Source organism: Alnus glutinosa, chromosome 13 (genome assembly GCF_958979055.1).
Source record: "Alnus glutinosa chromosome 13, dhAlnGlut1.1, whole genome shotgun sequence".
Taxonomy (NCBI): Eukaryota; Viridiplantae; Streptophyta; class Magnoliopsida; order Fagales; family Betulaceae; genus Alnus; species Alnus glutinosa.
In genome coordinates, this window is record NC_084898.1 from 6,261,856 (window position 1) to 6,285,607 (window position 23,752).

Genomic DNA, 23,752 nt, shown 5'->3' on the forward strand with positions numbered 1-23,752 from the left:
ATTAATACTGTAATTACGGCTTGTCACTAATAGGTGCAATTAAGTTGTATCTGAATCAGATTTCTCCAACATGAATATAATTCTCTCCATTTTAAGTGCAATGTGTCAGGTGTATAACAGCTATGTTCTCACATATTTCTATCTTACTAGCAATTTGCTCGTCTCCATCTCCTTGAGCAACTTCTTCCTATACCCATTGGAACATTATTAGATGTAATTGGCTTGAACAATTTTCTTTGCTATGTACTTCCCTAAATAATCATACCCGTGGAAGTACAGAGCTTCGATTTCTACTCTCTGACCACGCTGAACCATTACTGCCAGCTCTTCTCTATAGTTCTCCTGCCAAACACCCGTTTGTACTGTATCAAAAAAATTTCCAGAAGATAGGCTCAACCCTTAGGGAAAAATGAACAAGGTCCAAAGTTCTGTGGTGCTGGGTGGTTTACCTGTAAGATTTCTGAGGACATCAAGCTTTTAGCAATTTGCAGGTCCCGCTGCTTCAGTGGAACCATAGATTGTTCAGATATCAGCTGTAAATCATCTCCTCGAAGTCCCAACCATTTCGCATTGCAAGCTAAATGTGCATTTGGCATTGACATTTTACATTTTACTGAAGGAGAAAGTAGGGGCAATTTAGCATATGATATAAGAAGAAAATTACCGTATCTGTATGCCTCCAGGCCCATCCCTATGCTTCCAAATTTGAAGGTGCAGAGTATAGCTAATCCGGCTGGATTCCTATAAAGTTGTTTCTGGAAGTTACAAGTGAGTGCTAACAAGAAACTCTTGAAATGGCAAAGAGAAAAGGTTGCCCATACCAGTCAACCAGTGCTAAAATCGGCAAGTGCGGAAAGGCCCGACTCAATCGGTGAAGAAGAAACCTATGTTGAACCTCATAGTTAAGTTTGAGACCAATCCATAATGAAGCTACAATGGAAGATTTTAGGAAAGAAGCACCTAGCTATTGGAGCTTAAGCTCCAGTGGAGTTACTTAATCAAAACTTACCTTGTGGCAATATCTGGGTACCCTCTGGCCGTGATAAGAATGCTTGGAATTTGATTGAATATGCAGTCCTCTGCCAGCCGCTGGAATATTGCATGCTATACAAATGCAAGTACCCAGCATATTAATTGTTGCATGGAAAGTAGAAAGAGCCATCAGAAGGTGTTGATTGAAAATTTGAGCAAAGAAACTACTACCTTTTCCACTACAATGATGTACCGTGCATCTGTCTTCAAAACCAACTTCTCTAGCAAACTCAGGTCACCAGAAATAGGATGCCCAGATGATCCACATGCAGAACAATCCACAACCTCTTGGTTTGGCTCCTATGCATGTTACAAAGAGATGGAGCTGGAAAATCAGTTAAATATTGTACTCGTTTTTTCATCGCAAAGCAAAAGAAAGCAGTGTCTAATCATGAGTTATTTATGTATAAACAACCAAAAACATTTGCTAATATGATCTGCTAAACAAATTTTCAGCTGATGTCACTACGCATCAGTGTAGAACACTTTCAGTGACCGATCTATATGCACGAGTTACGTGCACTGGGCATAATGACTAAAATGGGTTAAAAAACTTAAGAACTGCTCGTCTACACTATCAAGAAGAAGATTTGCTACACTTATGTGCCCGAATTCATAGAGTGTAGGGTTGTGGGATCCACCTGCCCGGCTCCTTCCCCGGGCATGTGGGAGCTGCTCGAGGCAAGTGATTTCCGCAGCCCAAGTTGTGACAGAGTTTCAATGCAAATTGATGGTATAGAAGCATTAATAATTCTCAAAGACTTATTTATATGATAAATAACACAAGCTTGCTAAGCTAAGCAATTCAATCACTAGATAACAAAGAAAGAAGCAGGTTAATTTATTGGATTGATTTCAAACATGAGTCATCATTTTCACTACAATTAATGAAACTAAAACCCAATTAGATAATTAACGTGCCTGCAGCGACAGGCGCCCGGCAACAAGTCCTCGGCTAGATGCCATGATTCCAAGACTATATCGGCTGCACCGAAGCAATGCTACAACATCTGCTTATACACATTGACTGAATAACTTAGAAACAGCTAAATTATATGTAAATGAAATGAATTAAGAGAAAAATTAAAAGTCTTTTAAGATGATAAATACTGAGAAAACAAAATCGTAATAATCTAATTTAAAAATAATTATTAAACTTTTAGGAACTCTAATATAAAATTATTTAATAAAATCTAGAGGATCCTGATTCATAAAATGTCAGAAAACCACAAGCAATTAACCTTGGATTGTTCTGTTAACCTGCAATTGAGAGGTAAAATAATCCGGGGAATCACAAAGCAATTTGTAGAAGAGCTCCCTCTGCGTGACGCGTTTTTCTTGCACCAGAATCCGAAAGCACATCTCCATCACCTTCCACACTATCACGTAGAAAAACGTAAAATAAAAATAAAATAATTATATTCGAGCTCATCATTGTAGAACTAGAAGCGGGAGATATTAATCCATTGGAATTAATACCTCGAATGAAGGCTTTAGCGGTATTGGCTCTCATCAAAGACCTTGAGCAAAACGAGTGAGAGAGGAAAATCCATGACACTTGAGTCAACAGCCCTTGACTCACTCGGCTATTGCTCGAGTCTCTACTGATCTGTCAAATAATTGACAGAAAAATTTCAACTTAATGTCCGTTTGGTTGCTGAGAAAAAACCTAAACATTTTGTAAATTCAATTTTCCTCTCTAGTTTACTGAGGTTTCTCAGCAACCAAGCAAACGATATGCTAATCAAGCAGCACAATGAAATCAAAGACTGAATGATTGATAAAAGTACCAGAGACAGATCGGAAATTGCAGGAGCAGGAGCAGTCAAGATCCTGAGGAAATTCAGCACCGTCACTTCGATTCTCGCTCGAACCTGAACCAAAAAATTTCAAATTTGAACCAAACCAAAAAGAATGATCAATGACGATGATGAAGAAGAAGAAATTGTTACCTCAGAAGGAGGAACGATATCGGCGTAGCAAAGGTTTTGATCGGAGAAGAACCGCATCGAGGATTCACGTAGATCTTCCATTTTGTGGAGCGGACTGGACGTGTTCGCGGAGAAATTTGAAATTTGTGATTGGCGCGCAAAGCCAAGGGAAGTTAAGAACCGCTGATTGAAAGGGCGTTTTCAGATTCATGACCGATGATTACCCAACTACCCCAGTACCCCGTGTGGTGTATGCCCTGAAACTTTAAGGATACGTTTGGTATTTTTATTTATTTTATTTTTAAAATAAACTATTAAAATAGAATATATAACTATTATTACTGAGTAAGTATTAAGTTGTTTGGTTTGTTTTTTATGTTTGGGAATATCCATTTCATAAAAATGCTTATCCGTCAAAATAAAGAATATTCTGCTAAAAAATAAGAGGAACGACTACTCCTTTCTAGTGGTAATAAGTTAAGAGTAATGCTTCACATCATCCTCTTATCCTCTCAAAATTGATGTGGCTCTTAAAATCACCATTGAATTTATGATAGATCATTATTGAATTTTGATCAAATGGTGATTATTATTCTTTGGGTTTAATGTTCATTATCTCATGTGGTTGAAGAACTTTATAAATGTCACATCGTTTTCAAATCGTATTGTAGATAGTACCTTTATTATAATTAAAAACTAAGAAGGTACTCTCGTTCAACTTCTGTCCATCAAACTCATAGAAGTTCACGTTAAACCAATCAGAAGTGGCCTATTCACCATGTTCCTCGATCATTAAAAATTAAAAACTAAAAACAGTTAAAAATAATATTTTTTTTTCATGGATCGTGGAATAAACCACTGGAATGGATGTAATAATCATTCCTTTGTTTGGTATGGATCTATTCCTTGGAATAATTATTCCAATAGGAATAATTATTCACTTACGAAGAGGAATACCTATTCCTCTAATTTTTTTAGAAGAATAGTTATTCCTAAAGAAATAAATTACATTTTCTAGAAAAAATTACTCATTATTTTCTATTTTTTCTCAATTTTTTTTTTTTTTTTTAAAAAAAGAAAAAAACTTAAACCCCCCTTTACAGTGGCTAGTCGGCGAGCCACATATGGAGCCAGGGGTGGTACGACCACCCCCGGAACATTTGGTGGTGGCCAACCATCCACTAGTTTTCAAAATTTGTTTTTATTTTTGTTTTTTAAAAAAATAAATAATGTGGGGTTTTTTTTTTAGTTATTTTGATTGGATTTCAATTAAAGTATATGAGTTGTTACCAAACTAAAGAGTAGGAATAACCATTCCATTCCACTCTCTTTTATTTTCGATAATAACTATTTCATTTTCCAATAAAATCATCATTCCGCAAATTAAACGAGGCTTAATAGTCATTTGGATTTCATTTTTTTCTTCATTTCTCCTCTCTTTGTTTTGTTTCTAATTTTCACATGATATCATAGAGTAAGTCGATCTCTAAGAGTCAATTTTCTTGATATCATAGAGTAAGTCGATCTCTAAGAGTCAATTTTCTTGCCTACACCAACCATCTTAGACCAATGTACACCTTGGCTTGTCGGTGAGACGAGCCTCTGGTCTGACCTTGCGGCGAGTCTCTGCCAATCAATATGTTCAACTCAGCTTAAGTACTCCTAATTAATCGCGACTACTTTCTACACTATTATTTTCCTTATTATAGAGAGAGAGAGAGAGAGAGAGAGAGAGAGAGAGAAATTAGAGATGAAAGGTCCAAAAAGATATTATTTCATGCAATTATGGTTTTGCATAGTCAATATGTTAATTATAATAACAATGAAAAAATTAAGGTAAAAGAAAATTGTAAACTTGGTCAATATGTTATATTGCCATGTAATATGAGTGTGTAGTTGTCTCATATATATTAATTACTATTAGTTTTTTATTAATTATTTTCCTTCTTAAAATAAATTTAGAAGGTAAATCTGATTCTACCTTGTCAATGTGAGTGAAATTTAGAAGGTAAATACGATTATTTTTTTGACAATAGGTAAATACGATTTTGCCTTCTCAATGTGAGTGCATATACATTCATACGAATAAAGAACAAATTAAGAACCTACTTACATGCACTTGACAAATATAGGCTCGTTTGGCAAATCGGTTTCTTTTTTATTTTTAAATTTTAAATTTTTTTAATTTAAAAAAAAAACTGTTTTTGAAATAAAAACACAGAGAATAATTTTCCGTCGTTTTTACACTAAAAATGAATTTTGCAAGCTGTTTACGAAATAGTTTTTGAAAACAAAAAATTGGTCTAATTTCGTTTGGACAACAGTTTTGAAAACAATTTCTCTTCTCACACAGTGATTTATTAGAAAATTGGCAACAAGCCTATGTCACCAATACCGAAAAATAAGCTGAATTTGGGACACAAAACCAATTTAAATGGTCAAAAAAGAAATATATGTATTAATAAATGTATGTATATATATTAATAAAAATAACTTAGTATATTAGTTTTTAAGTAACAATTGTGAATTGGTTGTGCGTGTATGTATAATGCCATAAATTTTATGTATATTCAATAATTTATGTTATATACTTATGATATAAGTATATATATATGCTATAAGGATATATATATATAGTTCCAACTTAGAATTTGCATAGAATTATGACACGTGGTGTGAACTCATAATTTTTAAATGCAGAACCGGGTTTTTAAGTAAAAAAATCGGTGAATTTTAAAGGTTGAATCGGTTTTGTCATTATTTTAATAAATTTATTATGCTATAATAAAAAGATCATGGGTGTGAAACTTTATGAGACAAAAATAAACACTTTTTCGCATTATGGTATCAAGTGTCATTATAGCCGCATTAAGTTGTGAGATTTTTTTTTTTTTTTTTAAATTATAATTAAAAATAACACACACACACACACACACACACACACACACACACACACATATATATATATATATAAACCGAGTTCCAACTTAGAATTAACATAGAATTATGATACGTGGCTTGAACCCATAATTTTTAAACACTGAACTGGTCTTTTAAGTAAAAGACCGGTGAATTTTAAAGGTTGAACCGGTTTTGTTATGGGTTTAATAAATTTATTATGCTTTAATAAAAAGATCATGAGTGTGAAACTTCATAAGATCAAAATAAAGACTTTTTCGCATTATAGCATTAAGTGTCATTATAGCCGCATTAAGTGGTGAGATTTTTTTTTTAAAATTATAATTAAAAACATCATATATATATATATATACAGCCGAGTATTAACTTAGAATTGGCATAGAATTACGACACGTGACGTGAACCATACTTTTTAAACACTAAATCGGTCTTTTAAGTACAAAACCGGTGAATTTTAAATGTTGAACCGATTTTGTCATGATTTTAATAAATTTATTATACTTTACTGAAAAGATCATGGGTGTGAAACTTCATGAGACCAAAATAAAGATTTTTTTTTTCGCATTATAACATTAAGTGGGGAGATTTTAAAATTATAATAAAAAACATCATATTATATCATATATAAAAGCTGAGTATTAACTTAGAATTGGCAAAGAATTACAACACGTGGCCGAACCCATACTTTTAAAATACTGAACCCGTATTTTAAGTAAGAAAACCGATAAATTTTAAAGGTTGAACCGGTTTTATTATGATTTTAATAAATTTATTATGCTTTAATGAAAAGATCATGAGTGCGAAACTTCATGAGACCAAAATAATGACCTTTCACTTTATAGCATTAAGTGTCATTATAGCTGCATTAAGTGGTGAGAATTTTATTTTATTTTTAAAAAAAATTATAATTAAAACATCATATCATATAATTTTACACGCATTTTTTAACCTATAGTAAAATGTAAGACAGAAATTTCCTACAAACTGATTTGTAAAAAATTTTATACAACCTACATATAAGATTGACATGTGTCCCTCGACATGTGAGAATCATATGTTGTTTTAATAAAATGTGCTTCTCACATACTATTTTAATAGCATTAATAGAAAAACATGTAAAAAAAAAGACACATGTCATTCTTATATGTGGGTTGTACAAAATTTCCTACAAACCGGTTTCTAGAAAATTTCTGTCTTAAAAAGTATGATGAAGATGTGTTTAAATTCTGAAATTAATCAAGAATCTTGCGCATTATGAGCTAGTATATTATAGTTTAAGAGTATATCGAAAAATGTATGCTATATGTTATAAGCTATAAATATATGCTATAATGCTATACGTTATAATTTATAAATATATTAAATAATTTGTGATATATGTTATACAATTTATCATTAATGTCATAAGTACACTAATATTAATATGACTATGTAAATAATTAAATATAATATATTATGTATGTATATATGCATAAGCATAAAATATATAATTATATCTATAACAATATCTTAAACTATAATATACTAGCTCATAATGCGCGAGATTCTTGATTAATTTCAGAATTTAAACACATCTTCACCATACTTTTTAAGATAGAAATTTTTTATAAATCGGTTTGTAGAAAGTTTTCGGTGTTTTATAAATCACCATTAAATTTATGATAGATCATTATTGGAAGTAAATAACAATATATATAATATCTTTCTTGACGGTGGAAGAAAAACAAATAAGACTAAATGAAAACACTGAAAACTGTTTTCGGAAATATTTATAAAAATGGTTTACCAGTACATAAACATGTTTTGCTATTTCGAAAAAAAAAAAAAAAAAAAAAAAAAAAATCCACAATCATAATTGCAAGTACACCATTTTCTGTTTCCAAAACAATACCAAACATGCATGCCCAAAATTAAAATGGCGTACGTGCAATTATGACTCTGGATTTTTAGCGTTAATATATATATATACAAACATATATGATGAAACTAAGGAACATATCAAACCATGGCACGTAGAGTGATAACAGGTTTGATAATGACTCCATTTTTGGTTTTGTTATCTCTGTCTTTCTGCAGCAGCACTCGATTTGAAGGTAGAAAAAGTGTGGAAGATCTTGAAATAGACAGACAACTCAAGATTCTGAACAAGCCCTACGTCAAAAGCATTAAGGTATTTGCTTAATTCACTTAACTTTTTATTTTTTCTTTTTAAGTGTATGCTTTACTTCATAACCCAAGAAAAGAGCCTTTTTGGGATTGCTTTGAGTTTGCTTTTAATAAAAAAAATACTTCTTTGACTTTCTTGCTTGGTTTTTTTTTTTGTAAAAAAAACTCTTATATTTCTCAACGCAATTTTAAACATGCCGATCAAAAGAAGTATCTGGATATATACAAAGAGGGAATGAAATTGAATGCGTTATTTTTCAGACCGAAGAAGGTGATATCTATGACTGCATTGATATCCATAAACAACCGGCCTTTGATCATCCTTTGCTTGAGAATCATAGTATTCAGGTAAAATCTCATAGTTATATGCTTACACTACAAAAATACAAGCATTTTGACGCGTGTCTACAGTACCTGTTACTGTAGACACGCACCCAATTTGACACGTGTCTTTGGAGACACGTGTCTAATTGTACAGCCGTCACAAATTAACACGTGAATACACGTGTCAAACTGTTATTTTTTTTTTTTTCCAAATATAATTTTTTTAATTAAATAGAATTTCAACAATTGGACACGCGTATTAAATACACGCGTCCAATTGGACACGTGTATTTGGACACGTGTATTAAATACATGTGTCAAACTGTTATTTTTTTCCAAATATAATTTTTTTTAATTAAATAGAATTTCAACAATTAGACACGCGTATTAAATACACGCGTCCAATTTGACACGTGTATTTAATACACGTGTCCAATTGGATACGTGTATTCAATACACGTGTCAAACTGTTATTTTTTTCCAAATATAATTTTTTTTATTATTAAATAGAATTTCAACAATTAGACACGCGTATTAAATACGCGTGTCAAACTGTTATTTTTTTTCAAATATAATTTTTTTTATTAAATAGAGTTTTAACAATTGGGGACGTGTATTTAAATACACGTCCCGATATCGGAAATGGGTAGCAGGAAGCTACCCATTTTCGATCTGGATTCTCTCTCTCTCTCTCTCTCTCTCTCTCTCTCTCTCTCTCTCTCTCTCTCCGTCACAGCCGCACCGGCTAGCTTCCGGCCACCGCACATCAGCCCTTCCCGCCTGTGAGACGCCCTCTCTTTACCTCTCTCTGCTCGGTTCTCGGTCTCTCTCTCTCTCCCTCTCTCTCTCTCTCTCGCTCTCCGTCACAGCCACACCGGACAGCTTTCGGCCACCGCGCATCTGCCCTTCCCGACGGTGAGACGCCCTCTCTCCACCTCTCTCTGCTCGGTTCTCGGTCTCTCTCTCTCTCTCTCTCTACCTTTCTCTCTCTATCTCTCTCTTCCTCTCTATCTTTCTCTCTCTCTCTCTCTCTCTCTCTCTCTCTCTCTCTCTCTTTCCCTCTCTGTGTATCCCTCTCTGTATCTCTATGTCTCTCTCTCTCTCTCTCTCTCTCTCTCTCTCGCTCTCTCCCTATCTCTCTCTGCCGCTCTCTGTATCTCCGTCTGGCAAGGTCCTCCTTGCTCATTTTCGAGTCTTAGCTAAGACTCGAAATAAACAATAACAATAAATTTAAATAAACAATAACAGAATTAAATTGGAAAAAAAATTCTAAATTGAAGTTTTTATTTATTAACCCAAATAAATTTAAATAAACAATAACAGAATTAACCTGAAAAAAAAATTCTAAATTGAAGTTTTTATTTAATTAAATTTTTTATTTAATTATTTAATTGTATTTTTAAATTAATTTAAAAATACAATTAAATAATTAAATAAAAAATTCATTTAAATGAAAATTTCAATTTGAATTTTTTTTAAAAAAAAATAGGTTTGGCACGTGTATTTTCATACAGGTGTCAAACCGTTTGACACGTGTATTTTAATACACGTGTCAAACTGTGCAGTTAGTGACTTGCACATCTGACACGCGTCTCACGCGTGTCAAACTGCACGTGTCAAACTGTTTGACACGTGTACAACACTGTACACGTGTCAAAATGCACGTGGCAATTTGTAATTTTTTTTGTAGTTAACTATTAATTTCATATATATTGGAAACATACAACCTTTTTGCAGATGAAACCTAGTGCTTTCCCGAAGAAAGTGGTGAATGCAACTTCACCTGCAGCCAGGCCTTCTGCAAAAGGGTTGAGTAAATTAGGCTGCCCATTCGGTACCGTTCCCATCAAGAGGGTTCGAAAGGAAGACTTGATAGGGGCTAAAATGTTCATGGAAAACACTCATCCAACAGAGACTGAGACCTTTGCTGCATATCATGTTAGTCATTCTTTTCTAATTATCATCATTCCTGGTTGGTTTATTTTTTTGTTTCTTATTATTAATTAGAAACCAGTAGGTTCCCTCGAAAATTTTGCCAGTCGTTGTCAATAAAGATTAAGGAAAATACAATATCAACATTATCATTCGGAGCCAACATGCTACATCTTTCCTTTATTTGATTTGAGTACAAGGCTCTATTTATAAAGCACGCTCTTTATGTAATTTGAATAATTTCAAGTACAAACATTTTCTTTTGATTAGGGTTAACAAATCACTTAACTACTATAATCAAATCATCTGAATTCCTTAATTTATGGGATATAAATTAACAATTATCTCAAAAAATTTCTATCCTTTAACAAGGAGGTGCACTATAGTAGCTGCAATCAGCCACTATATGTATAAAAAAAGGTTTTTGGGCATTGGGAAGGAAACTTCTTTGAGGCATTTTGTCATTGCTTGCTTAGGTGGGACACAAGAAGGATTTGTTTTGCTGTTTTTCTTCAAACAAATGAGAAGGAAATTACATGATCTCAATTTCTTAGCATTACATAATTGTTTATGTTTAAAAAATAAAGAAAAAATGTCCTTAAAAATATAAATTAAAATGGTATTATAAGTGTTAGAATATATTTCCATATACTTGTGATTGCGATCAAATCCTTACGATTTAATTTTCTTATTTATATTATTCACCTACCACATTTTTTCTTTAAATGTGGATATTTAATTGATATTGTAGACATTATCAAGAACAATTAAGAGCAAAAATGTAGTCTCTAAGGCTTTAACTTGTGGGTGTAAGTTATAAACCGAGCCACGTAAATGTTTTGTATTTATTATTTATTATTCCCTTTAATTTTCCTTACATTTATGAATTTCTTCATGGTATCAGAGGCATTAGCTAACGCCAATATTCCAACCCTAATGGTCATTTGGATTCCATTTTTTTTTTCTTCTTTTCTCCTCTCTTTATTTTGTTTATAATTTTCACATGATATCATAGAACCAATCGATCTATAAGAGAGTCCATTTTCTTGCCTACACCACCCACCTTGCCAACCATCTTAATTAGACCAATGTACACCTTGGCTTGCCTATGAGATGAGCCTCTGATCTGACCCAGTGGCGAGTCTCTGCCAATCAATGTCTTCAACTCTGCTTAAGCTCTCCTAATTAATCACAACTAGCTACTTTCTACACTATTCTAATTTCCGTATTATATAGAGAAAAAAAAACCTAGAGATGAAAGGTCCAAAAATATATTTCATGCAATTATGGTTTTGCATAGTCAATATGTTAAATTAATAACAATGGAAAAATCAAGGTAAAAGAAAATTATAAACTTAGTAAATATATTATATTGCGTCATGTAATATGAATGTGTAGCTGTCTCATATATTAATTACCATTAGTTTTTTTTTATTAATTTTTTTGCTTCTTAAAAGAATTAATATAATCTCTAATATTGCTTTCGATCATGATCTATCTTTTCTCCATTTAATTCCTTTGATGTTGTTTGTAGTATGCAAAAAAAATATTAGCAAGCAGTCCAGGCAAAAACTATTTGGGAGCCGCCGCAGAAGTCAATATACAAAATCCACAAGCAAAGGATAATCAATTCAGTCAAGCATTTGTGCAGATCAAAAGTGGCCCTGGTGTTGAAGTTAATACCATTCAATTTGGATGGATGGTAATTCTATTGCTATGTTAATGCATCTCTTGCTTCCATTATTCTTTCTACTTCTGATTTAATTTTCTTGGTAAAATTTTCAGGTATATCCAAAAATATTTGGTGATAATAACACACGAACCTTTACCTCATGGACTGTAAGCCTCGAATTTTATTTATCTTCAACAATTCTTAATATATATATATATCACTTTGTTCCACTCAATATTTATACGTATCATGTGTATTTTTTCAGGCAGGTAAAGATGGTTGTTTCAATATCTTGTGCCCAGGTTTTGTTCAAATTAGCACAAAATATCCTCTTGGTTATGTTCTCGGTAATTCCATTTATGGAGGCGAACAATTTGCAATTTTTTGCATCATATTCAAGGTATATATAGTCTTGTATCAATTTTTTTTTATCCATGTTTTGTTTTTTGGGATATTTTTGCATCTATTATGATATTAATTAAATGATTAAATTCATTATTTTCTGTCAGTTTAAGTTTTTTATTTAACATGGTACCTGAAAGAAAATATAATCACAAAGGAAAATAAAGACAATAGCAGAAATAATAAAATGGAGAAAACAGATTTTACGTTGTTCGGTCTATGACGTATGTTAACAGGATAATGCTCAAATGACTACATTATACTTTTATTTTTCTTGATGAATTCATAATACATGAGGCTTCTATTTATAGGAGAATTTGGGAGAGTTTAGGTAAATAAATATGGTATCACTGATTTGATTATCATTAAATTTGATAACAATAATTACAATAAATCTTTTAATTTATATCAAATCTCCTAATATACTCTATCAGTATCATCAAGGTAAAGATTCCAATCAGCTTAATCTTTTTCTTCTGTGGTGATCATGATAGGATCCAAAATCAGGAAATTGGTGGCTTGCATTTGACGACTTTGAAACAACTGTTGGGTATTGGCCAAATTCCTTATTTACTAGTCTATCGAGCTCAGCTAGTGAGATATCATGGGGTGGAGGAGTTTACAGTGATAGCAATGAAGCTAGTCCCCCAATGGGAAGCGGCCATTTTGCAGAAGATGGCTTCAGGAAGGCTGCTAATTTTGAAAGCATTCAAATTGTTGATGAATCCAAAGACATGGTATCTCCTGATGAAAATTTACTGCACTTTTTCACAGATAACCCAAAATGTTACTCCATAGCTCCACTTGATACCCATGAAATACACCATGCTTTCTTATATGGTGGTCCTGGTGGAAATTGTGGAGACTAATTCAACCCAGTTTTGGAATTTATGTAACCTTATTTCAGGTCTAAAGAATAAAAAAAATAAAAAATTCAATTTTTCAATGGAAAATACTTATAATATGATAATGTGATTTGTTTTGTCAGCTCCATATATGCTGTATGATTGATAGCATGTAGTAAGTATGTGTTAGGATTGTTGGAACTATACAATATGTGAAAAGTAAAGAAAAAAAGGGAGAGAAAAGAGAACATATAATTTACATGGTTCAGCAGTGTTCCTACGTTCTACTAATTTTACGCTCGGGATAACTTCACAAAAGGATATCGAATTATACACCGTTTTGAGATAATAGTACTGAACTAGCAAAAGTCTAAAACTGGGGTATCCACATTTCCAATCGTCTCACTTAAAGACACTCTTTTAGGATTTGCTGTTAAATCCTGCTAAAATTCCCAAAATACCCTTATGTATTTTTTTTTTTTTTTTTTTTTTTTAAAAAAATTATAAAAATTTTCAAAGATTCAGGCATGAGTATTTTTGCAAATTCGATCCGTTAAATTTTGACCAATACCTAAATCTTAAATTTTTTTTTTCCTAAAAAAAAGAGGTGTATTTTAGGTACTCCGTTAGAATTTAACAACAAATCCTAACGGAGTACCCTTAAATAAGACGTTTAGAAATGTTGATACCTCAATTTGAAACGTTTGTTAGTTCAGTACCCATATCTAATTAGTTTTAAATGTTTTATAAACTATTTCCATATAATGAATTGAAGTAATTCAATCCCTAGATAACAAAGAAAGCGGCAGGTTAATTTATTGGATTGATTTCAAACATGGGTCATCATTTTAAGTACTACAATTAATGAAACTAAAACACAATTAGATAATTAAAGTGGTCTGCAGCAACATGCGTGTGTGTACACATACATACATATATGCAATATATATATGGTTTATAAATTTAAACCCTAACCCTATATATATACTATATTTAGCACTAATATATATAGGGTTGGGAATTATATGTGTGTCTATATATATATATATAGTTTATTTGTAAATGTACGTAAACTCTAACCTTACATACTATATATAACATTAATATAGGGTTAGCTAGGGTTCAATTTGATACGTACATAAATACTGTATATTGTATTAATAACTACATGCACTTATAGTTATAAACTTAAACCCTAATTAACCCTATAATATACTATATTACTATATATAGTACTTATAGTACATAGGGTTAGGGCATATACGTACATATATACTATATATATAGTATTAATTTACATGTATACATATGGTTAGTAAATTTAAACCCTAACCTTAATTATATATATATATATATATATATATATATACTATATTTAGCACTAATTACTTAACCATATATTTATAGCACTAATATATATAGAGTTAGGTTTATACATACATATATAGTATATTAATTTATACAAATATATAGTTTATGAATTTAAAACCTAACCCTAAATATATACTATATTTATCACTAATTAATTAACCCTATACATATATATAGTTTGCCAATTAAAACCCTAACCCTATATACTATATATGGTACTAGCTAGTATAGTACCCAAACACTACCTCCTAAACTCTAAAACCAAAACACTAGGCCTAAATTACCTTAATTAAACCCCAAACCATAAATGTACCATAAAAAAGTACTAGCTAGACACAAACTTGGCCACCAAAATATTTTTCAAAAACTAATTCAACTATAATTTATTGTGCGAATTTCGAAGTTTGACTTTGTAAGATAAAATTAAAAAAAGTTGGATAAAATATGAATTGAAATTTGTTTTTGAAAAACTGGGTTGCCAAACATACCATTAAAACCCCTAACTAGCTATATATTTCACATAAATCCTAAACCGAGCCAACACCATAAACCGACCAAAACAATAAACGCAAACACTTAATACGCAACTAAAACCATGCATGCATGAACTCTACTTAATAAACAGTACTCTAAAACCACCAAAATTTAGGTAATAAAATATAAAGTTAGGATAAACATAATTTTGTAGCGTGTCAACCGGACACATCACAATTTTAGTGGTGTGTGAAAGTGACACGCCACTAATGTAGTGACGTATCAGTTTGACACGTCACTAAATCTGTGATGTGTCAAACTGACACACCACTAATGTAGCGACATGTCAGTTGGACACGTCACTTAATAGTGACATGTTACTTTTACACATCACAAATTTAGCGGCGTGTCGGTTGATACGTCACAACTTTAGTAATGTGTCAAACTGGCGAATCATTAAATTAGAGGCATGTTAAACTGACACATCACTATTTAATGGCATGTCAGTTTTACACGTCACTAATAATTTAAACAAAAAAAAAATGAATAAATATTTAGCGACGTGGCACTCTTGCCACATCACTACTTAGTGGTGTGTTTATTTTGCCACGCCACTAATTAGTGATGTGGCAAAATTTACACATCACTAAAAAATTAGTGACATGGCAAACAGTACCACGTCAATAATTAGTGACATGGCCAAAAATAAATAAATAAATAAACATTGTAGACATGTCATTAAACCTACAGTTTTTTTGTAGTGAGAAATTGTTAGCCCAAAAGGAGGGAGGAAGTCAGCGTAGCAAAGGCTTTGATCGGAGAAGAACCGCGCGCATTGATGATTCACGTAGATCTTCCATTTTGTGGAGCGGACTGTACGTGTTCTTGGAGAAATTTAAAATTTGTGATTGGCTCGCAAAGCCAAGGGAATTGATGATCGAGTACCCTGCATGCTGTATGCCCTCAAGCCTTAGTGGTATGCAAAATAGGCTCTTGTAATAGAATATGTAACTATTTATTATGTAATAACTATTATGTTGGTTCATTTGTTTTTTATTCTTGGGAATAACTATTTCATAGGATTATTCATTCCTCAAAACAAATAATATTTTTCCAAAAAAGGAGGGGAACTACTACTTATTTCCTGTGGGAATAACACATCATAATATTCTTCCAATAAAACCCTCAACAAGAACGACTGAAAAAATTGCAACAGACAAAACCCATCATCATCAACTCTTCCAAGTCTCTCTCTCTCTCTGTCTCTATCTCTAAACCCCTCAAAACCATAATCTCTCATAAAGCAACATGAAAACTTTTCCAGCATTTCTCTGGCTTCATAGTCGCAATGCAAAAAGAATAGAGATTGTTTTGATTAGCATATATATAAGCTAGGCTCCGTTTGTTTTGACGTAAAACTTTTTTTCAGAAAATGTTTTTCTTTTTGTTTTTGTTTTTTTTTTTGTTTTTGTTTTTTTTTTTTTTTTGTTTTTTTTTTCTTTTTTGGTGTTTGGTATGACCCAAAATCTTAGTCAAATTGAAAACATTTTCGGTTGACTAGAAAAGCCTCATTTAAACTGCGTAAAATGGTTTCCCTTTATTATTTCTGTAAATCATTTTAAGGATTTGTTTTGCTGTTTTTCTTTAAAAATATGTGAAGGAAATTACATGATCACAATTTCTTAGCATTACGTAATTTTTTTATGTTTAAAAAGTTAAAAGAAAAGTTCTTTAAAAATATAAATTAAAATTGTATTATAAGTGTGAGAATATATTTTCATATAATTGTGATTGTAATGAAATCCTTGTGTTGATAATCAAATCCTTATGATTTGATTACCTTAGTTATATTGTATTCACCTACACATTTTTCCTATAAATGTGGATCATTGGTACTGTAAACATCATCAATAATAAGAGCAAAAACGTAAGTTTCTTTTGGTTTGCGGAATGAGTATTCCATTGAAAAATTAAATAGTTATTACTGGGAATAAAAGAGAGTGAAATGGAGTGACTATTCATACTCTTTACTTTAGTAACAACTCATATACTTTAATTGAAATCCAATCAAAATTACTAAAAGAAACCCCACATTATTATTATTATTATTATTTAAAAAAAAAGTTAAAAATAAAAACTCAAATTAAAAAAAATAAAAAAAAATTGAAAACTAGTGGGTGGCCGACCATCCCTTGGCCACCCCCAAATACTCATCAGGGGTGGCACAAATGCTCTAGGGGTGGTCGCACCATCCCCGGCTCCATATGTGGGTGGTCGGTCAGCCACTGTAAATAGCTTTTCTTTTTTATTTTATTTTAAAAAAAAATTTGAAAGAAAATAGAAAATAATAATTGTTTTTTTTTTTTCCCCCCTAAAAAATGTAGTTTATTCCTTTCATTTTTTAGAGGAATATGTATTCTTCTTTGTAAGCGAATAATTATTCCAATTTCAATAACTATCAGAAGGAACACACTTCTACCGAACAAAATAATGCCTATTTAATGAAAATAACTAGTCAATTTCAGAGGTCTATTCTCATATTCCTCACTCTCCTCTTACTCGGTGTTCGCAGTGCACCACATCCATCACTAGCTACTCTATCATATCTTAGAAGTATTACAGGGACTTCTCAAAGATCAACGTCAAGAAAATTTTTATTTTTTTTCTGAGCAATTAATACATAGAAAAGGAGAAGGGAAGAAAAAAGATTTATTTGTAATAACAGTAGTACGTAGTACTTATACACAGTTATACTAATAATAGAAAAAGTAATATCAATATTAAATAATGTATTATATATTTGGACTTATTCATAGACTACATATATTGAATATATATTGGTAAAATCTCACTTCTCCCTTGAAACTATATAATAATATTATAAATATTAATGATATACCATTCAGAAAAGTGGTTTCCGGCGTCAAAGTTTTGAATAAAAAAATCAAACGGAAGACTACACGCGGTTTGTCAAATCCATTCCGCGTGGTATGTATTTATACATGCAGCCCCCCATCCAAAATCAATCTTTTCAATTTTCAAACCTCTCTAGTTGCATGGGAGTAAGGGTAGTGCCATGGTGGTCACCATTCTTGACCTTCCCTGCAATTTACGGAGCAAGTTGCTTCCTATATTCTTCCCTTTTTCCTAACCATCCCTCCCTATAGGCTTGTGGGCTAGCTGCTTTCTCATGTGTCCCTTTTATGATCAAGCTAAGATCGAACGAGTATATGTATATATGTCACTCTGGCTATATAGCTAGTTGCAAGCATGCAGTAATTAAGTGATGACTTTTTTTTTTTCTTTGACTCTATCGATCGGGCCCGGGTATATATATATATATTTCTTGTCTTTGAACGGCGTTTAACGTACCCAGCTGTGGCCTTATGGGCATGTCTTTGTTTCTTGTGAAAGTAAACTTGACTTTGTCAATTTACAAACTTTAGCTTGCTTTTGTGCGTGCGGAAGGGGAGATGGCATGGACCAACCAAGATAGCCTAGGTAGGATCTAGCTAGACTAGCTTCTATATATTGTGCTCGAATCAAGGGTAAGATACGTGAGCAATGGTCACCACCATAAGCCCATTACAGCTGAATATGACATGCACTAGGTTTGTAGATATCTAATGTACGTAAATAAGGCTTTTATAGTGATCTATCTTGAGAATGTTTGTCTTTGTTAACTCGTCATTTATTCTAAAAACTTAAGCTTATAAGGCGAAGTAAATTTAATCATTTAATCAATATTTTAACATTAGTGTGGGGGCTCAAACTTCCTTTTGATAGGTGAGGCCTAACACGCAAAATATTTAATTGAAATGGGAGGTAAATAAAGGAGACAATTTGAACTCATGACATTTGTTGTTAAATCACTACTTATCCCAAAACCTTAAGTTTATAGGAAGAGATAAATTTATTTAATATCTTTAACAGTCTTATTATATTCTTCACTACTAATCCAAGCTATCTTTTGATGTTAATTAGCTAAATTCAGATTTCCGCCCCGCCTCCATACCCCTAATTGATTTCCCCTCCACCGGTTCTCAATCCACCTTTTGCCAATTATTGGTTCTACACGTGCACCCCACACGTCGTTGTGGCACACGTGAGTTACATGTGCTATCGCCACTTTTGGTTTCAAGTAGCAGATTCTAGACTCTTCTACACTACTGATTCCTTTGGCTCTCTTTTTGTGGAGGCCTCTCGGTGCGAAGATATTGTCCTTGATATTATTTGTCTTTCAGTTATTGATCGAAAGGGTCTCCATTACAGTTTGTTATGTCTTCTCTTGGTCTCACCAACTCATTTATAAGCTGGTATGATACTAAAAAGAAACACAAGAGTGCCTTCGGATACACTGACAATAGTACCCCGGCCACTATGGGCTGCTACAACGAGCTTAGTTGGTATGATCATACTAAGAAACACAAGAGTGCCTTCGGATACATTAACAATACTGGCCCCACCATGGGCCGCTACAACCAGCTCAGTTGGCAACTTTTTCACATACTCGCTTCGATCTTTCATCTCAAGGATTCTGCCAGAGCTGTGGAAAGACCCTGCTTGAATATTAATATAATTGTTGTTAAGGGTAGTTTTCTTTAATTGTCCTGTAATGATTTTGGTTTCTCTTTGTTGTTTGGTTTCTAGCGATTAGTTTATGTTGATCTCATCTATATATGTTAAAAAAAATCTCTTGCTTAATATCTAACATAAAATATATATATAATTTTGTTTTTATTTGAATGATTCTTTCATTTATTTTTTATTTTTTAAAAAAATGTGTGTAATTCTAATATGACAGGTTAGAATATTAATTAAATGATTAAATTCATTATTTCTTATTAGCTTAAACTTTTAAAATAAGTGCTGATTTTACGTAGTATCAAAATAAATTAAAGTCAAGAATTTGAACCTTGATTTCACAATTAATTTAGTTCAAATTTCAATTAAATATTCAATATAAATTTAAGCCTACACATGCATAAAGAAGAGTTTTTTAAAATATTAATTAAATAAGTAAATTTATCATATTTACTGTTAACTTATACTTTGAAATAAGTAACATTAGAAGATGTAGATGAAGGTAAACGAATGACATTAAAATGTTTGACTAAATGAAAGACGTATACGGTTTAAATCACCGACGAAGAAAGAGTGTGAGCGTGGAGATTTTATCAAAAGATTCCAAATTATTGGTCCTAGATTATAGACGACTACCAAGCATAGTCGCGCGAGTAGTTAAAATTGATACTCGCGCCCACTAGTGCCCTCGCCCACAAAAGCATAAGACGTACACACCACCTCCGCTACACGTCACCACGGAAGATTTGAGAGAAAATCTAAAGCGAATACACTTGCTGCGAGTATGGTCGCAGCTTTTGACTTTCAAAAAAGTCAACTAAATAGAAATTCAAAGCGGTTTAGAGTGAAAGGAAGAAAATCCAAAACAAGCTTTCGAGAAGTTTTCTCACTTGATCTCTCCAATATAAAAACCAAGCCCTGCTTTCAGTTTCCTCATAAATCTGTTTGCAGTTCTCTGACAGCGTATAAATTCAGTCCATTCTTCATCTTCTCTTCTGGTCTGTCTGTCAATCTCTCTTTCTTTTTCTTTGTTCTTGGCGACTGATTTTGCATGCATGGAGGGCTGGGATTTGCAGGCTGTAGTAAGAGGATGCATAGATGAAGCCCCCGCCGCTTTCTTGGCCAACCCAGAATCTCGTTTTGCTCCTTTGAGTGCTGTAAAAGATGTCGATCTTTTAAGCTTTCCTGAAATCAGTGATACCAGAACAGTTTTAGATGAACTAGAAAACCTTTACAAGCCCTTCTACCCCGTTTCCTCGCAAGCCATCCTTGCCAGCTCGGCCAGCTCCATATCTGTTCCTAAAGAACTCAAAGAAGCAGAACAGCAGCAAATAAAGAAAAAACAAACAGCTGCACACAGAAGAATAAGGTTGGTTATTTGGTGTAAAAGTTCGCTAATTCTAACTTAGATTTCTTATATGTTAGAGTTAAATTGTGATTTAATACAGTACGAGAGCAAAGATCTTGAGTTCAAACTCTGTTTCTGTTAAATTCATCTACTCTTATCAGTTCAAGGTGAAAATTTATTCATGAAAATTCCGAAAAGTTTACAATTTTTTTTCTTCCTATAAACTACGGCAGAAAGAATCAGAACAAGGTGGTGCAACAGGTGGCTGCCAGCGAGGGACATGGCTCAGATTTGTGGGCGTGGCGGAAATACGGTCAGAAACCCATCAAGGGATCGCCATATCCGAGAAGCTATTACAGGTGCAGTAGTTCAAAAGGGTGTTCAGCAAGAAAACAAGTGGAAAGGAGCCATTCGGATCCGGGAATTTTCATTGTAACCTACACTTCAGAGCACAATCACACCCATCCAACTCGCCGGAACTCCCTTGCCGGCAGCAGGCGTACCAAGTTCCCGGCGCCCGAAAAGAAAGGCAACTTTTCTCCGACAACCCCTTTGATGGCGGCAGCAGCCATTGAGGATGAGTTTGTGCAAAGTGAGAAAGTGAAGAATCACGAGGAAGAGCAAATAGTACAAGGAAATGAAGGTAATAATATAATTTCCATGCCTGATATAATATTGGACAACGAATTATTCTTTCCAAGCCTAGAGGATTTTGTAGAACTGGCCGGAGAACCGGCCTTGGATGGTTTCCTTTTGGACCAATTATTGGATAACTGTCCTTTACCTTGGTTCAATATTGACAAATCCACGGCCGTAGGTGATGGTCACTGACATAAAGGAGGATCATGGGTTACTCAAGGCTTCAATTTCTCAAAACATGCAAATTGTAATTTAGTTTTCCTTCTCTTTTGCCCTAATCCGTTTTGTAATTTAGATTCCAACTTCACTGAAAATATATAGTTTTCAGGTATTAATTTGACAAAAGATGTGTTTGTATGTTATAAATGTTAGAATATTAATTAAAGGGTTAATTGCATTTATCGTCTCTAATTATCATCATTTTAGCAATGTTTTGTTGAATGTTTCAATCTTTATAATGTTCCTCCCAATTCATTATTGCAATCTAAAATGATAAAAATATCATTCACTATATAAAATATAGCCTCCTTTTCTTTTTTTCTTTTTTCTTTTTTCTTTTTATGAATTTTGAATTTTCTACATTGTATTATTATTTTTTAATTATTTTGGATCACTGAAGGAGAATATTGCAACCTTAATAGTAGATTGGAGAGACATTGCAACAATGATAGTTAGAAGGGGTGAATGTATTTTTTTTCTTTTAATTAAATGATTAAATTTATATTTTTTTTTATTAATTTAAGCTTTTAGAGTAACAATTAATTCAATATAGTATCGTAACAAAATCTTGAGTTTGAATCATATTCTTTCATTCATCTCATATTTTATTTAGCTATGCGAAATAATTAATGATTTAACTAATACTGACAAGCATGCAAGTCAAGAAAAAGTTAGGCTCGAAGATCCGACTTATTCAAACACTCTATAATTAATTAAGCTAAGACTAGGAAGACCATTATATCTAATTATTCTATAATACCAATTACAGGTGTCAAGTTGGATTTTCTGATAAATTTTCGTATGGTGGGACATTAATCTGCTGTCCGCCCACCGTCCTAATTATATAATTGAAACGGAAAATGACAGAAAAACGTGAGGAGATAAGCTCAGGAAAAAAAAAGAAAAGAAAAAAGAGAAAAAAAAAAGTTATATATATATATATGAGAGGATAAGCTCCATTACGTACTTCATGTAAAAACCTTAATTACCTACAAGCAATGAAATCAATTTTTTAATTAATTAATTATTATTATTATTTTTTTTTTTAGGGCTGCAGAATATATTTATTTATTTATTTTGAAATTGAAGACAGTTTTGACTTTATCGATCTTTAACCGTGAAAATGAAAGTTATGCAACTTGGGATTAATTAGGTTCTGGAGAAATGCTAGAAGCTAAACTATATATTATTGCATGCATTTATATTTCACTTTGATGATGCGGTATTACTAATCGGTTCTTACTATAAAAAAAAAATGTAATACTACTACATATGAGACCCTCATTTCACTGTATCTGATCACTTGGTTAGCTGATCGATGGACTGGATTAAACCTTTTTTTTTTAAAAATAAAAAAAATAAAAATAAGGGTTGATGGATACTACTACATCAGTCCAGTAAAATGAAGGTGTAGTATATATCATTAATTAAAAAAAAAAAAAAAAGAAGTCAAGATTTGATTGACAATATCATATCAATAAAGTAGGATAAAAGTGAAATGTATAACATTACTCTTTAAACTTTGTAGGGCTTCCCACGACCACCACATGACAATGCAGTTGAGGAGTCTTTTTAAGATATCAAATTATTATTATTATTATTATTTTTGTATAAAAATTAAAGAGTAATGTTATACATTACACTTTTATCTCGCTTTGTTGATGTGGTACTGCCAATCAATTTTTAAATTTTATTTTTTTTGCTCTAATAGCTAATTGGTAGTGCCGCATCAACAAAGTAGGATAAAAGTGTGGTATATAGCATTTATCAAAATTAAAACTAAGAGTAATGCTAAAAATTACAATTTTACCTCATAACTATCACGCAATGTTGACGTGACATTTTCAACCAATATTAATATTAGTTATTATTAAAAAAAAAAAAGATTAAATAC

At 32.3% G+C, this 23,752-nt stretch overlaps 3 protein-coding genes across 3 annotated transcripts; 2 read left to right on the plus strand and 1 right to left on the minus strand.

Annotated features, from left to right (window-relative positions):
* Positions 1–22: 22 nt before the first annotated feature.
* Positions 23–3,112, minus strand: LOC133854948 (meiotic recombination protein SPO11-2). Its single transcript, XM_062291231.1, has 11 exons — positions 2,985–3,112; positions 2,823–2,906; positions 2,512–2,641; positions 2,274–2,411; positions 1,954–2,042; positions 1,204–1,332; positions 1,010–1,104; positions 822–884; positions 665–741; positions 450–577; positions 23–342 (listed from the first exon to the last, which is right to left on the minus strand). Exons 1-11 carry the CDS (start codon positions 3,063–3,065, stop codon positions 208–210), a joined length of 1,149 nt encoding a protein of 382 aa, XP_062147215.1. The 5' UTR covers positions 3,066–3,112; the 3' UTR covers positions 23–207.
* A 4,685-nt stretch (positions 3,113–7,797) lies between these two features.
* LOC133853846 (protein neprosin-like) lies at positions 7,798–13,247 on the plus strand. Its single transcript, XM_062289870.1, has 8 exons — positions 7,798–7,802; positions 7,959–8,052; positions 8,310–8,396; positions 10,110–10,310; positions 11,839–12,006; positions 12,090–12,143; positions 12,242–12,376; positions 12,873–13,247. The coding sequence occupies exons 1-8, from the start codon at positions 7,798–7,800 to the stop codon at positions 13,245–13,247; spliced, it is 1,119 nt and encodes a 372-aa protein (XP_062145854.1).
* Positions 13,248–20,582: 7,335 nt separating this feature from the next.
* Positions 20,583–22,050, plus strand: LOC133854406 (probable WRKY transcription factor 29). Its single transcript, XM_062290603.1, has 2 exons — positions 20,583–21,021; positions 21,234–22,050. Exons 1-2 carry the CDS (start codon positions 20,708–20,710, stop codon positions 21,829–21,831), a joined length of 912 nt encoding a protein of 303 aa, XP_062146587.1. The 5' UTR covers positions 20,583–20,707; the 3' UTR covers positions 21,832–22,050.
* The last annotated feature ends 1,702 nt before the right edge of the window (positions 22,051–23,752 follow it).

What these genes read in the sequence shown, in the direction of transcription:
- LOC133854948 (XM_062291231.1), bottom strand. Translation starts at nt 3,065, where the DNA reads ATGGAAGATCTACGTGAATCCTCGATGCGGTTCTTCTCCGATCAAAAC. An exon ending in GGTTAACAGAACAATCCAAG is followed by an intron (nt 2,043 to 2,273) that starts GTTAATTGCTTG and finishes GTGTATAAGCAG; the next exon opens with ATGTTGTAGCATTGCTTCGG. An exon ending in CCTGGAGGCATACAGATACG is followed by an intron (nt 578 to 664) that starts GTAATTTTCTTC and finishes ATGCACATTTAG; the next exon opens with CTTGCAATGCGAAATGGTTG.
- LOC133853846 (XM_062289870.1), top strand. An exon ending in CCATTCAATTTGGATGGATG is followed by an intron (nt 12,007 to 12,089) that starts GTAATTCTATTG and finishes TAAAATTTTCAG; the next exon opens with GTATATCCAAAAATATTTGG. An exon ending in GAACCTTTACCTCATGGACT is followed by an intron (nt 12,144 to 12,241) that starts GTAAGCCTCGAA and finishes GTATTTTTTCAG; the next exon opens with GCAGGTAAAGATGGTTGTTT.
- LOC133854406 (XM_062290603.1), top strand. Translation starts at nt 20,708, where the DNA reads ATGGAGGGCTGGGATTTGCAGGCTGTAGTAAGAGGATGCATAGATGAA. An exon ending in GCTGCACACAGAAGAATAAG is followed by an intron (nt 21,022 to 21,233) that starts GTTGGTTATTTG and finishes AAACTACGGCAG; the next exon opens with AAAGAATCAGAACAAGGTGG.